The sequence below is a fragment of the Carassius carassius genome, chromosome 27 (assembly GCF_963082965.1).
Source record: "Carassius carassius chromosome 27, fCarCar2.1, whole genome shotgun sequence".
In the NCBI taxonomy this organism is placed as follows: domain Eukaryota; kingdom Metazoa; phylum Chordata; class Actinopteri; order Cypriniformes; family Cyprinidae; genus Carassius; species Carassius carassius.
In genome coordinates, this window is record NC_081781.1 from 31,349,887 (window position 1) to 31,363,903 (window position 14,017).

At 37.1% G+C, this 14,017-nt stretch overlaps 1 protein-coding gene across 13 annotated transcripts in view; it reads left to right on the top strand.

Moving 5' to 3' along the window:
• LOC132107156 (receptor-type tyrosine-protein phosphatase kappa-like) overlaps positions 1-14,017 on the top strand; it is a 181,821-nt gene that overhangs the window by 72,647 nt on the left and 95,157 nt on the right. For all 13 annotated transcript variants that reach the window (XM_059513403.1, XM_059513391.1, XM_059513390.1 and 10 more), the window contains one exon: positions 10,610-10,691. In XM_059513403.1, the coding sequence (XP_059369386.1) occupies positions 10,610-10,691 (82 nt within the window). The remainder of the gene's footprint in view (positions 1-10,609; positions 10,692-14,017) is intronic.

The following is a 14,017-nucleotide window of genomic DNA, read 5'->3' on the forward strand; positions in this document are numbered from 1 at the left end:
GTAGAAAAGTACCTGCCTGTTTTAATTAAGTAATTAGTTTACTATAACAATGTTTAATTTGGAATAATTTGATTATTTAATTTTTTGAAGTGACTGAAGACATTATTTGTTGTCTTTAAAAACTCTTTCCCCTGTAACATGCATCAAGGTTTTTCAAGCAGTTTTGTATATCTAGGTGAGAAACACCTGTGTATAGATGTCACTGTGGGGATTTCCATAACCTTAAGCTCAGCGAACAGACATTTAGTGTTGTTTTAAGGTTTTCCGCACAGGCGATCCATGGTGAAGTGGAGGTTTAAGTAACATTGTGACCTATTTCTTTCACAGGGAGTGGATGTCACAGCCCAACAGTTTATCTGTGTTTTAACAAAGATATCACCCAAAAAACAACATCATTTAACCCATCATTTTGTCATGGAAAACAAAGGGGAAATTTTTGAAGAATCATCACAGCTGTTTTCCCACAACAGTTTGTAGTTTTGTTGTAGTTCTAATAACCACAAGGCCAAGGCTATAAATAAGTCTTCTGAAGTCATATGCAAGGAACACACTTCAAAAATATAGTGATAATCTTGTCTTGGTGTGTTTTGCTGTCATCTCTCCAGATAATGGGATGTTCTTAAAGTCATTAGGCTTGATCGTACTCAGGTTTATAGATCAGTTTTGGTCAGCGGTTGGGCTTTAGATCTGTCATGGGGCACAAACAACTGGGAAAACAATGTTAACCTTACAGAAATTAAGTTTATTCAAGTGTGATATATCATCTTTTTTCTATTAAAATAAAAATAAGAAGATACATTCAGTCTATCTTTTATGTTCTTATCAGAGATAACCTTGACAAAATTATATTTGTATACTTGACTTATGTTGACAAAGTATGCAGGAAAGTCTTAAGTATTTAGCCTAATCTTGTAATCAATATACAGTTACACTTTTCTTCACAAATATTAGCGCAGTATATGTTTTATATATTATTTTATAAAAGTGAATGTTCATCTTTGAGGCGGAATAGCAGTAATTTGATGCATGTGTGGAACTGATCCTGATCTTTTTTTGTACACAGTGTTATTAACCCACACAGAAACACAGACAGATTTGGCTGATTTCATTGCGAATTCCTCTAAGGTGTGAGAGTATTGTAACAGACTTGATTCACACAGCCTTCTATTATAAGCCATTACCAGAATATATAATTTGAGATCTTTGCACAAAACATCAAGTCAAATTGCAAAAGGAGTAAGGCCCAATCCCAATTATATTTTATACCCCTTCCCCTTCCCCTTCCCCTTCCCCTACCCCTCTGCCTACCCCTTCCCCTTGTCCTTTAAAACAGAGTATCAAGGGGTAGGGGAGACAATATTCCCCTAAGGATTGGGAAACCACTACTTTGCTGTCACACGCCATCATTCGTCGTCTAACTCTTACGATACACACATATACTGGTGTGCTGGTGTGCATTAGAGCCTTTAATTATCATTCTGCATTAATGAGCTGCTTACTGACCCACACATCGGAAATCGCACAGCTCACTCATCCAGGAGAAAATAAACTTGTCAACGCTGCCCCATGACTTTTATTAAATACAGTTTAAATACTGAATCGCTACATTATATTTTCCAGCGACGAGAGGATACAATCGCTGTTTTTAAATAAACTCACTCTAAAAAGATAAACGCACAGACGCGAATACACACAACTTCCATTCTCTCTCTCTCTCTCTCTCTCTCTCTCTCTCTCTCTCTCTCTCTCTCTCTCTCTCTCTCTCTCTCTCGAATAGGCAATATTTGAGAAAATGGTTTAATGATTTCTAATTATTGGGGAGATTAGCCCCCATCAATGTCTACGGCAGTTATCGCAGACACTATCATGCAGTCTGTAATGATATGACGTTAGCAAATATTAGCGATTTTTTGCAAACATTAATTTGAGTTACATGACCGTTAATGTGAACTCACAATTGAATGTAACATAAAACAAATGATTACTTTTCGTTAAAATCTTTATTTATGCCAAAAAAGCTTACATTTATGTGTCTTTTTGTTCGCAGTAGCAGCCATGTTGCCGAGATAATTCAAACCCCTTCGTTTGAAGTGTGGTCCCGAAAAATCTTAATTTGAAGGGCTATCTGGCCCTTCCCCTTACCCCTTCCCCTCCAACCAAAAGATAATCGAGACACCCCTACCCCTTCACATGAATGCACGAAACGGAGGGGTAGGGGAAAGGGGAAGGGCTAAGGGGTAGAATTGGGATTGGGCCTAAGTCTCTTTTTGTAACATATCATTGATTTCATTTCTACTTATAGTACAGTTAAAGATATATTTCTATTTTAAAAATAGTACCCAAACTTAGTAGTATACTGAATGTCAAAAATCATACATAAATATTAAACTGTAACTATTGATGTAAATTTTCTATTAACTTATGTATACTTGCAGTATAAAACATCAAACTACTATTTTACTGAGAGTATAATTTATAATGTACTTAAGCTAGTGTGCTAGAAGAATAGTTAGTAAATTAACAGTATAACTAAACATTCATTTACTTTTGCCATGCAAAAGAAAACATGCATTAATTTTGCACTCAAATTTAACTACGGTTACACTCAAAAGCATGTTTTTATAAACTAAAAAACCTGGCCAGTGTAGTCCTCAGAAGTATTGAAACTACACTAAGTATAATGCTAGCACATTATTATCAGTATACTTACTATACATCATATGCCTGTAAAACAGCTCAAGTTTACATACAATCTAGTTTACTAAACCTAAAATAGTCTACATGTTTCATGTAAGAGTAAATGCAAATACCATACAGTTTGGGGGGCAGTGTTTGGAATAATGGCATTTAAAAGAACGGTGTTAGGTAATGACGTTATTTTTTCAGCAACGGGGTAATCTAACTAATTACTTTTCCGTTTTTACGTTACTGAACGTTAAATGCGGTGCGTTACTATGCATTGATTTAATATGCAATCCGAACGCACCCCTGGCTCACACAGCGAGTGAGCAGGTGGGTTAATAACGAGATAAGAGATTATGATTGGCTAAGGCAGAGTCATGTGTTTCATGGTAGCCAATCAGAGCCAGTGTTTTTACACACACGCGCCAGCGGCGCCAAACACACACAGTCACACACACGCAACAGCTACACAGTTTCGCAGCAGCAGGAGAAATGGCGAGTCAGGAGCAATCCGATGAAAAGTTGGCATTTTCAAGGTGGAGATATAAGCACTACTTTAAATGAATTGTAGTCAAAGGCAAGAAGTGCATGTAATGTGTGACACACACATCTACAAAGCTAGTGGCCAAAAACACTTTTCTTACAAAGAGTGCAGGATAAAACTCTTGCTATCTGTTGACGTGCAATAAATCTCGAAAGTTATGTACGAACACCTGTCTGTTCTACTTATTTCAACTGACTTGTGAAAACTGCTAAAAAAAACAAATTCTTTGACATATAGAAACTTTTTTTTTTTTTTTTTTACAGTAAAGCAAATAGTTACTTTCCCTGGTAACGAGTTACTTTTATTACAGAGTAATTCAGTTACTAACTCAGTTACTTTTTGGAACAAGTAGTGAGTAACTATAACTAATTACTTTTTTAAAGTAACGTTCCCAACAGTGTTGGGGGGTCACCATAAAACTTAAGTTTTGTTAGGTTTACGTTTAAAACAGTTTATGAGAAATGCCAATGGCATATATTTAAGTATATGTAATTCAAGATGAGAATTAAACAATGTCTGAAAACAACTCTTGATATGATGAGTACTTCTCAAGTTAAAATCCTCCAGAACAATGTTTAGAAGCAGTCACTGAGGGACTTCTTCTGTGGAAGCTGTAAGTCTGATCCCTATCATATCCTCCGGTCATGATTAGAGAGATGCAGGGTCCATTGTGAAATCATGCTGTCGTTGCATTCTTCAGGGTGATCTCCGAAAGCTCAGAGAGTCAGAGCTGACAGATTACAATCAAAACTGAGACATTACTGCTGGAGAGAGATGAACTGTCCTCCAGTCCTCCTGTCTTGGGCTGATAGATCGTCTGCTCGTAGAGAGGGAATATATTGCCCCTAATGGGCCGCCGTTACGCTGGAGCTTTGGCACGCGGAGGGACTGAAATGGAGGACGTCTATTCTGGAGGAAAAACATTTCGGCACGCGTCTCTCCAAATGATGAAGGACATATCGCTCTTCACCCGCTGACAGAGCTCCTGGAATAAAAATAAATAAATTAAAGCCGCACCCCACGCATCACATTGCCATCAATAAGACTTTTCCCTGCTCTCATTGTTTACTTAGAGCTGTGGTAATGATCAGCAGAGCCAATGCAAATGTGTATGTGTGTGTGTGTGTGTGGTGTGTGCATGCGCTCTTGACAGGTGAAGAGATGAGAGCGCCGAACTCAATATCGGGTGAAATGATGCCAGTAGGAAGAGGAAACTGTGGATGTGTTTTGGTTTTTGTCTGTGTTTCTGTCTTGTAGTTTTCTCAGCAGTATACTGTAATTTAGGGTGACCATATTTTAGTTTTCAAAAAAGAGGATGGTGGCGGCAGGAGCTTTAACCTACGAGAGAAAATCAGTTACAAATCAGCCCAATTCTGTGCAAGACATGCAGATTTGGCAACCCTGCATCCAACACGAGCTGCATCCAAAGAGATTTAAATACTCCGCATATTGATAGAGGCTCCCTGATGTGCGAAAATTATATGCAATGTTAAAATGTTTGCGGGAGCAGGCAGTAATGGTCAGAAATTCAGCGGGAGCGGGATTAAGAAAACAGCACAGAGTTTAATACACTGACTGATAGTTTTTGCAACTGAAAGCAAAGGAAAATTAAGAAATTCTGACCGGATGCATTTTTTTTGGTCCAAAAAGAGTACATGTGGGGGGGAAAGAGGACGTATGGTCACCCTACTGTAATTAAGTCAGACATCACTGGTACTAGTGCTCATAGTCATGTGATGAAACCCTTTTAATGCTAAGTTTGGGCTCCAGACATGATTGATTTCTCAAATCATGTGTGTTGTGGAGACTGTGCTGCTACTTTACCAGAAATTAACTAAAATACTTGACAATTTTTTTTTTCCATAATCTTTTTTTTTTTTTGGGGGGGGGGGGGGGTTAATTTTATATATTATTTATATATTATTTTTAACTTAACTTAACTTAACTTGGTTAAGTTAACCCTGGACTCCAGTCCTTTTGACCTGGAAAGGATTTATTTAATTTTTTAATTAAATGTATATATATTTTTTTTCAGTGTTTTCTCATTGGACTAACTCTTACTGACTTTAAATGCACTTGTTTAAATAATATCCAAAAATAAATACAAAACCCGTACTAACTGAAAGAAAACATGTTGACAGAAAGATTTAATCCAATATTTGGTGAAAGATTTACAAGCCAGTCATGTTTAACTAGGAATACCAAACGTACTGAAACTTAATGAAACTTTTTTTTTTTTTTTTTTTTTTAGTTTTGTTTTTTTTCAAGAAAATGTAACAAATATTTAACTTTTAAATTTAAAATGTAATTTGTAAGTCCAATACTAATAATAGGTACAACATTTCTGTTTGATTTTCAGGCATTTATTTTAGTATGTCCAGCTGAAAAAATCAAATTAAATTAAAATTACATTTATGCATTTAGCAGACGCTTCTATCCAAAGCGACTTACAGTGCATTCAGGCTATCAATTTTTACATATCATGTGTTCCCGGGGAATCGAATGCTCGTAATACTCTTAACAAAAATAAAAATCTTTATTATCAAATACATAGATAATAATCTTCAAATTTTAATGGTCTTGAAAATTCTGTGTAAATTATATTATTAGTTCTGCATTCTGTGATTCTGCCTGCATTTTCCACATCACAGAAATCATAGGGCCCTAATATAACCCTTAGCAACAATCAGCCATTACACCCCTGCAGTCAGCTAGCAACACCCTAGCAACCACCCGCAAAACCTTAGAAACCAGAGAGCAAAGCACTAAAACGCTTTGTTTGCTCTTCAGTGACACTCAGTCTCTCATTGGCCGTTCCTCACACTCACGTCTGGCGTTCCTGGAGAAACACAACACGATGAGAGCCTCCTGTGTCTCTGTCTCTCATCTGAATGTTCCTCCTCTTCGGTCCGAGAGTGTCATATGTCTGTGTGTGTTGTGAGGCATCAGCCTTAAGTGATATTGATTGTGGTACATGCAGGGCTTCAGATGTAATCAATGTTTCATAATTTAATGCTCTGAAGAGTCATTTATGTGTTCAATAGAAAGATAATTGACGATTGCGGGAGTAATGGATGTTTAGACAAACACAAATCCTCTGTTAGCATTCTGAGCTGCATCGCTAATCAAAATCTAAATACAGGTTTATATAGTATACAGCAAGTGCTTTGCTTACACATGTGTGTGTGTGTGTGTGTGTGTGTGTGTGTGTGTGTGCTTTAAGAATGGGTTGATAGATGTCTGCAGCTAGTCATGTGTGTGTCTGTGTGTGTGTGGGGGGGGGGGGTGTATTTTTACGATGAGGTTCTGATTGACAGCAAAGCTGCAGGCTTCCTCATCCAGACAGATCTGCCATCAACTCAGAGACAGGGCAGACACACACACACTCTCTCTCTCTCTCTCTCTCTCTCTCTCTCACACACACACACACACACACACACACACACACGTTTACTTAATGTTTTTTTTACACTGTACAGATCATATATTCTACAACTAAACCTATCTTTAACAAACTTTTGCATTTTAAAAAAAAACTTACTTAATTTTTAAACCTGTTTTACAAGTGGGTATGTCCCCAAAGGCAGGTTTTAAGAGATTTTGTCAGGTTGAGATACACATTTTTCCCCAAAATATGGTTAAGTAGGCACACATACACACATACACACACACACACACACACACACACACATAAATAGGTCTCAGTCAAGATTTCCTTCCAGAAGTGTTTTTGGGCCTCAATGAGACCTTGTGTTTTCTGAGGAATAAGATATAAATGCTGAACATATATGTTGAGAATAAAGCTATATTTGAATTATTTAAAATATAAATATTACATTTGAAGATAGAAAAAAAGCAGTTTTTCAAGATTTGAAATGTATCTGAACCCAGAATAAATTGTCTTAATTAAAGTTATATTTAAAGATCGGAATGTAGACTTGAGATTAAACTCTTTAAAACTTGAAGAAAGCCTAAAATATCACCAAAAAAGTTGTTGGATTCAATATTTAACTTGTTACATGTCAAGCTGTTAGATTCTGCAGTGGAGATTTGCTGATAAACATGAATAAATATATCTCTTGTTTTTGGTAGCTTCATTTATCAGTTTCTGCATGTCTGTCGATGCACATGGATCATCATTAACACTTTAAGGTTATATGACTAATAACTGTTGGCAATGTTAGATTTTTCACATATTCTTGTTCCAAATAAATTGAGACAGAAAAGGAAGCAGAAAAAGCACAGGCTTTCTCCTGCTGTGTGTTTCATGTGCAGGTCTGATCTGAATATGTCAGCGCTGTGTTTTCTGTCTTATCTGTGCATTCTGTTAGTTAATGCTCATGTGGATCAGTCTGCATGTGTAAGTGTGTGTGTGTGTGTGTGTGTTTGACGTGACATGTCAAGCAGTGACAGCAGTGATGTGCTTTATCAATCTGTTTTTGGTTCTTGTATTAATTAAGAGAATATGTGGAATATTTACGGTTAACGTGAACCACAACAATTGTGGGGGAAAAAAACTATATATGGTGACTAGCAAGACATAAAGTATACCTTTTGCTTTATTTAAATAAATGCTTTTTTAACTAAAATACTGGGACTAAAACAAAACAATATACAAAGGTGTATTTGTGTTTATGGAGGTCGCAGACTAGCTTTAATGCTTTAAGTGTTTTTCTCGTTTAATGTTGGATGTAAAATCCTGTAAGGGTTGATGTTGAACCTATAATGCATTTCCCAGATGACACAGATTATTATTCACAATGCTGATACAGATATCGATAGTTCGGGGGAGTTTTTTAAGAAAAAAAAAGAAAAAATGAATCGCTCCCAACTAGAGACATATTGTTTTCAAGCTGTTGACTGATATCTTTCTGCGCTGATTGAGTGATTACAATATTTATTTTGGTAGTTTATACTGTATCTTTCAACCTTCTGATGTTCATTCGTGTTTATTTTGTGCTGTAACTTGTATTAAAGTGGAAGAGAAAAGACCTGAAGTGGCTACAGCGATGTCAATCATGTAAGAGCGTCAAGGCGCGCTACAGAAAAACCATGGCTTGAACTGCGGGTGATTATTGGGTCAAATAGAGTCTGTGTTAACTTAGATTGCATAATTATCACATTAACTTAGACAACCGTAATTTCTACGCAAGAGACATTCACACACATTTTTCTGCTGTCTTTTGACTGAAAGGGAATGATCGGCCCTGATCATCAGTTGTTTTTGAACAATTTGCTCATGGTCAGTAGTGCAAACAATTGCTTTTATTGGCAGATATATATTTGAGCAAAGAGTCTTTTACATTTACAGTAAATGAGAGAATGATGTTAGAGTTTTTGAGAGGACTGTATTCACAGCACTGAGTTTGTTAACGTGAAACATTAGTTGCCGCTCTATTCACAAAAGTCCAGATGTGGAGTAGAGGAGTCGACTGCTTCGTACAGTGATTTGTAAATTTGAGCTCGACTCATGCTGTTCCCACTCTGACCAGCCTCATTATTCAGAAGCAGTCTGATTATTCGGCTGTTTTAAGTGGCAGCCCGCTGATGCTTTTGAAAGTGTCTGGCCGTGCACATCTTCAGTTCAGAGCTGCTTTTGTCCGGGGCTGATGGGATAATTGCTGGGGTGCAGAATGTCACGCCAGTCCCAGAATATCTCCCTCTGTCTCTTTCTCACCTCATTTTTTTATCCTATGTTCTTTTCTCCTCTTTTCATTTCAGCAGTTTTCACTCTTGCCAAAGCCGCTTCCTCAGCTGAGACACTGTTGGGTCTTTGAGTCGTCTTCTGTGATATCTGCTCCAAAACACACACACACACACACACACGCCACAGGGTCCCACGGCAGTGGAAAACATGGACATGTCAGGGAATGGGGAATAAAATATGGATTTTCAAGCCTGTAAAATGAGTCAAATATTTAAATATCATGGAAATGCATATAATATACTTCAATTCAAAAATTTGGGATCAGTTAGATTTGTTTATGTTTTTAAAGAAGTCTATTCCGTTGTAATAATTTGATCAAATCTATAGAAAAAAACACTAATATTGTGAAGTATCATTTTAAACAGCTGTTTTCTATGTAAATATATTGTAAAGTGTAATGTATTTCTGTGATGCTCCGCTGTATTTCCAGGATCATTCCTCCAGTCTTCAGTGTCACATGATCTTCAGAAATCAGAATAATATGATGATTTACTGTCAACATTGTAAAGAGGTGTTCTGGTTGTTTTTTGTTGTTGTTGTTGTTTTGTGATTCTATGATGACTAGACAGTTCAAAAGGATATATATATATATATTTCTTTTTCAAAATAGAGACTTCTAAAATTATTTACTTTTTATCACTTTTTTATCAGTTTAACCAATGTGATTTTAAAATAATAATACTTTAACATTAACACATTTTACTGTAATAACAATATGACACAAAATATTGCATTGGCAAGACATCACTTATGTAGTGTTAACAGGCATGATAATTATATCAGTCTATTAATTAATAAAGCTGTTAATTCAAATTCAAACAGAAACCTGACATTAAAAAATAATAATAATAATTGACATTGCAGCAGCCATGTATATATATGTAATACATAAGTAAGAAAACCAAGTGTTAAAATGACAAGCTGGAGAGAGAGAGAGAGAGAGAGAGAGAGAGAGCTGCGGCTGCACAACAGCATTCAGCCAGAACACTTTTGAAGATTTACATCATAATCGGCTCATAAGCATTACTGACTTTGGAAATGTCCGAGGCGTTTTAAGAGAGATCAGTTTAAAGGGCCAGACGCTCCACTAAAAGAGCAGCACTAACAATATTCCCTCACACGGGCTGCAGATGGCCGGCTCTAATTGAAATGGCTTCTGCTCCGTCTGAAAGCCGGACCTGGCCTGATACGACTGGGTCACTTTCAGATTGCAGGCTTAGCGCTCGCAGGCTTGATCGCTTGGGCACAACATTAAAGGAAAGTGGCGTACAAAAGCCAGACCTTGACGTCGAGGCAGAATACGGAGCGAATTCAGCTCTATTCAGCCATGCTTTGAGTTCAATAATAGAAACCTAAGACTGACCTCGCCAGTCACAGGATTTTCAATCACACCTTCTCTGTCCTCTGTGGGTGTTTGCCTGAAAAGCTTTTTCTTTGAGAAATGAAGAACTGTTTGTGAAAATCTGTTTTGTCTTTCCAGATTAACAAAATGAGATTTGGCTCTCAGTTGTGTATAAACAGAGACGATCTCTGAGCCAGAGCATCGGACACAAAGACTCGACTGATGTTTGAACGTCACAAAAACTATTAGTGCTGGGATACCAAACTCATTCATTCATTTGATTGAGTGACAGATCATCTAAAACACACATCCTGTTTCCTGTTTCTCTGTGCAGGTCATATTCGAGGCCGAGGTGACCAACGGCAGAAGAGGGTTCATTGCCATTGATGACATCCAGGTGCTCAGTTACCCGTGCGGTGAGTCACAGTGTGTGTGTGTGTGTGTGTTTGGGATGGTGTGGTCTAGTAGTTAAAAGTCTAGACTGCTAAGTTAAACTATCATCATTTTGTCCTTGTGTAAGAGACTTAACCTCAGGTCACTCAGCAGCTGGACCGTCCCTGCTATTTAAAGCAGCTATAATTTCCTAAAACTCACACCCGTGTACGTCTTATAGCTGACTGTCCTTATGAACCCGGGACAAAACTATCAGTATATTTATCAAGGATGCATTAAATTGATCGAAATGCAATTATTATGAACTTTCTATTCATCAAACAATTCTGAAACCAGCACAACTGTGTTCAACATTGATAATAATCAGAGATGTTTCTTGAGCAGCAAATCATCATATTTTCATGATTTCTGAAGATCATGTGACACTGAAGACTGGAGGAATGATGAAAATAAAAATAAATGTTTGCTCACACTTTATTTTAAGGTCCAATTCCCACTATTAAAAAACATTAACTATGACTTTTGCCTCGATAAACTCCTATTTTGCTGCTTATTAATAGTTAGTAAGGTAGTTATTAAGTGTAGGTACTGGGTAAGAAAAAAAATACACAGAGCTGAAAGTTAATGAAAAGAGGTGTGTGAATAAAATAAAATTGTGGCAGGGTCAATATTACAACTGTGTTAAACCGTTTGCACTACACGGTACCAGAATGATATACATGCCATCACACTGAAACAGGCTGAGCTGAAGTATTTTCAGGGAATGAGCAGTATTGACAGGAGCCAGTGTTTTTCTGAGCACATCAGCAGTGAAGAGCAGCGTGGTCAATAAATGATCAGAGAGGGCAGTATTAGCAGAAACAGTAAATACTGTAAGTGCACGATGTCTGCTATATAATTAGCCCTTATTACACGCCGAGTACTGCACTTAGCATGAAGCGTTTAGGGGTCGAGTGATGGCACAATCAGCTGCCGTGCATGCACTTACACTTCAAATGTCAGCAATGTACACATCATTTGAAGTGATTAATATTTTGTCATCCAGCGGCGCCTCTCTCCAGGTGGAGAGCTGAGCCCTGATCATGCAGCAGGTTTCCCAATTAACAGCAAGTCCACGGATTACTGACGCTCGCAACGTGGATTATAGCCCTCCGAACGCTGCTAAGAAAGGGATGATATCTTATTACGATGATGCAGGAAGAGAGGGAGATGAAGGAGCGCTGTTGTGTTGCTGTGCTGGAGAGTGTTCCTGCAGTAAAAGAGCTTTCATTTTGAGGGCAGCCCATCAGAAACACTAGTGATGTGCTTCTGCTTCTGCTCGACTTGTCTTTCTTTTTCATTCAACCTTTATTTTTTCAGGCAAGTCATTAAGAACAGGTTCTTGTTTACAATGGTGGCCTGACAAGTGGAATGACCACTTAGGGAAAGGGAACGGAAGTAGGGCTAAAATAAATACAGAACATTAGAAATACAGGTTAGCATTTACATAAATACATTTTAAAACATCAAACATCATCAATCTAGTTACTGTAAAAAAAAAAAAAAAAAAAACTTAGATAATTATGTAGTGAAGCAACTGCATTTGTCCGTGAACAAGTATGATATAATAGTTTTGAAGGATGAAATTGGAATTAGTTTATCTAGTTTGACAATGTGAAGATTATGAAGGTCTTCTGCTCACACTAAGAAAACAGAGCTATATTTGGTCCCACTTTATATGTACTTACATCAAAAATGTACTTATTGTGTTCATATTGTATTGCAACATTTTTTTTGCTGCTATTGAGGTGGGAAACAGGTAAGGTTAGGGACAGATTTGGAGGTATGGGTAAATTTAAGGGTGTTTTAAGGTGTAAGGGATGGGTCAACGTGTAATTATACATGTAATTACAGAAATTAATTACAGATGTTAATATGTGCAGATATTTTTCAAATATAAGTACAATGTAAAAACATGTATGTACACAATAAGTGCATTGTACCAAATTAATAATTAAAATTTAACTACATAGTAGTTAAGGCCACTTAATATAAAGTGGGTCCCTATATTTAGTTTTTTTCGTTTGCATATTTAGCAGATGCTTTTAGCCAAAGCAACTCACAGAAGAGAAAAAAACAATTTGTCAACAGTCGCAATACACAATGGCAGGTTTATTAGACAACACGATTAGGAAGCAAGCTGTCTGCAGGAGAAATGCAGAGAAGGATCCGTTTCATTACAGAAGCAATGAAATACACAACATTTGTTAAGTACTTTGATCTTTTATGTGTTTATAAATATGCTGAATATAATATGAGATTTTTCATACAATTTATTTTTCATACTTTTTTTATTTTATTTGCACCAAAAACAGTCATACTTTAGTATTTTACGAGCAATATCCACCCTTTGTATGACCCTTAGTTTTTTGGTCAGCTTGCAGCAAGTGCACTAGTATATACTGTAGATACTGGCCATTCATAGGAAAGACCCTACATAGGACCAGCGGTTTGGAGAAAGCCTTCAGGCTGCCTTCCTGTAGCTCAGACAGGGAAAAAAGGACTGATTTACGGCCAGATTTACTAAATCTGAGAGAGACAGAAAGTTCTGCAGCTGGTTTACTGACAGCAAGAGAATGAAACAACACCGAGACAGATCATTTCCATTAATGACCGATGCAATCTACCAAGAGCAAGGAGTAAAGACATGCATTTTCTGGATGGTAAATAATGGCACTAAAACCAGTAAATAATGTCTTTTTAGCGCTAATGTTTCACCACGTGTCAGTCGTTGGCACTGGTGTGAGCTGTCAGTAAATCTGTATGTATGTGTGTCATGAATGCAATGCAAGTCGCTTTGGATCATTTAAATGGAAAATGGATGGATGGACCAGCATAGACAGTAGATGAGTCCAAAGCTACAGATATGAACAGATTTTGCATTTTACATTTTGTTTTCATGGAGTTTGTGGCCAGGCTGCTTTTGTTCTTGTAGCTCTATCTTTAAGAGTATGTACAGTATGTAAATTCTTTTGTTGTGTTTGGACAGCTTGGACGAAGCTTGCAGAGCTCAAACTGAAATGTAAATGTTGATGGCTGTATGTTATTGTTCTGGGAGGACTGGAGAGGATGTGTTCATCTCATTGTTCCTCTCTGTATGTTTCTAACCATGGAGAGAGCTAATGAAACACTGACAGAGAGGAACGATCTACATGCAGTTTTACTTTCAGAGCCAGATGGGGGAGGAGATGTTGTGATTGGTTTGGTTTATGGACCACAACTCTTTATTGTAGAATTATCTAATAAGAAATAAGCTAATACCGCTATACTTACTGCGGCAAAAGTCTTAGTTAATAGTGTGAAGTGGTCC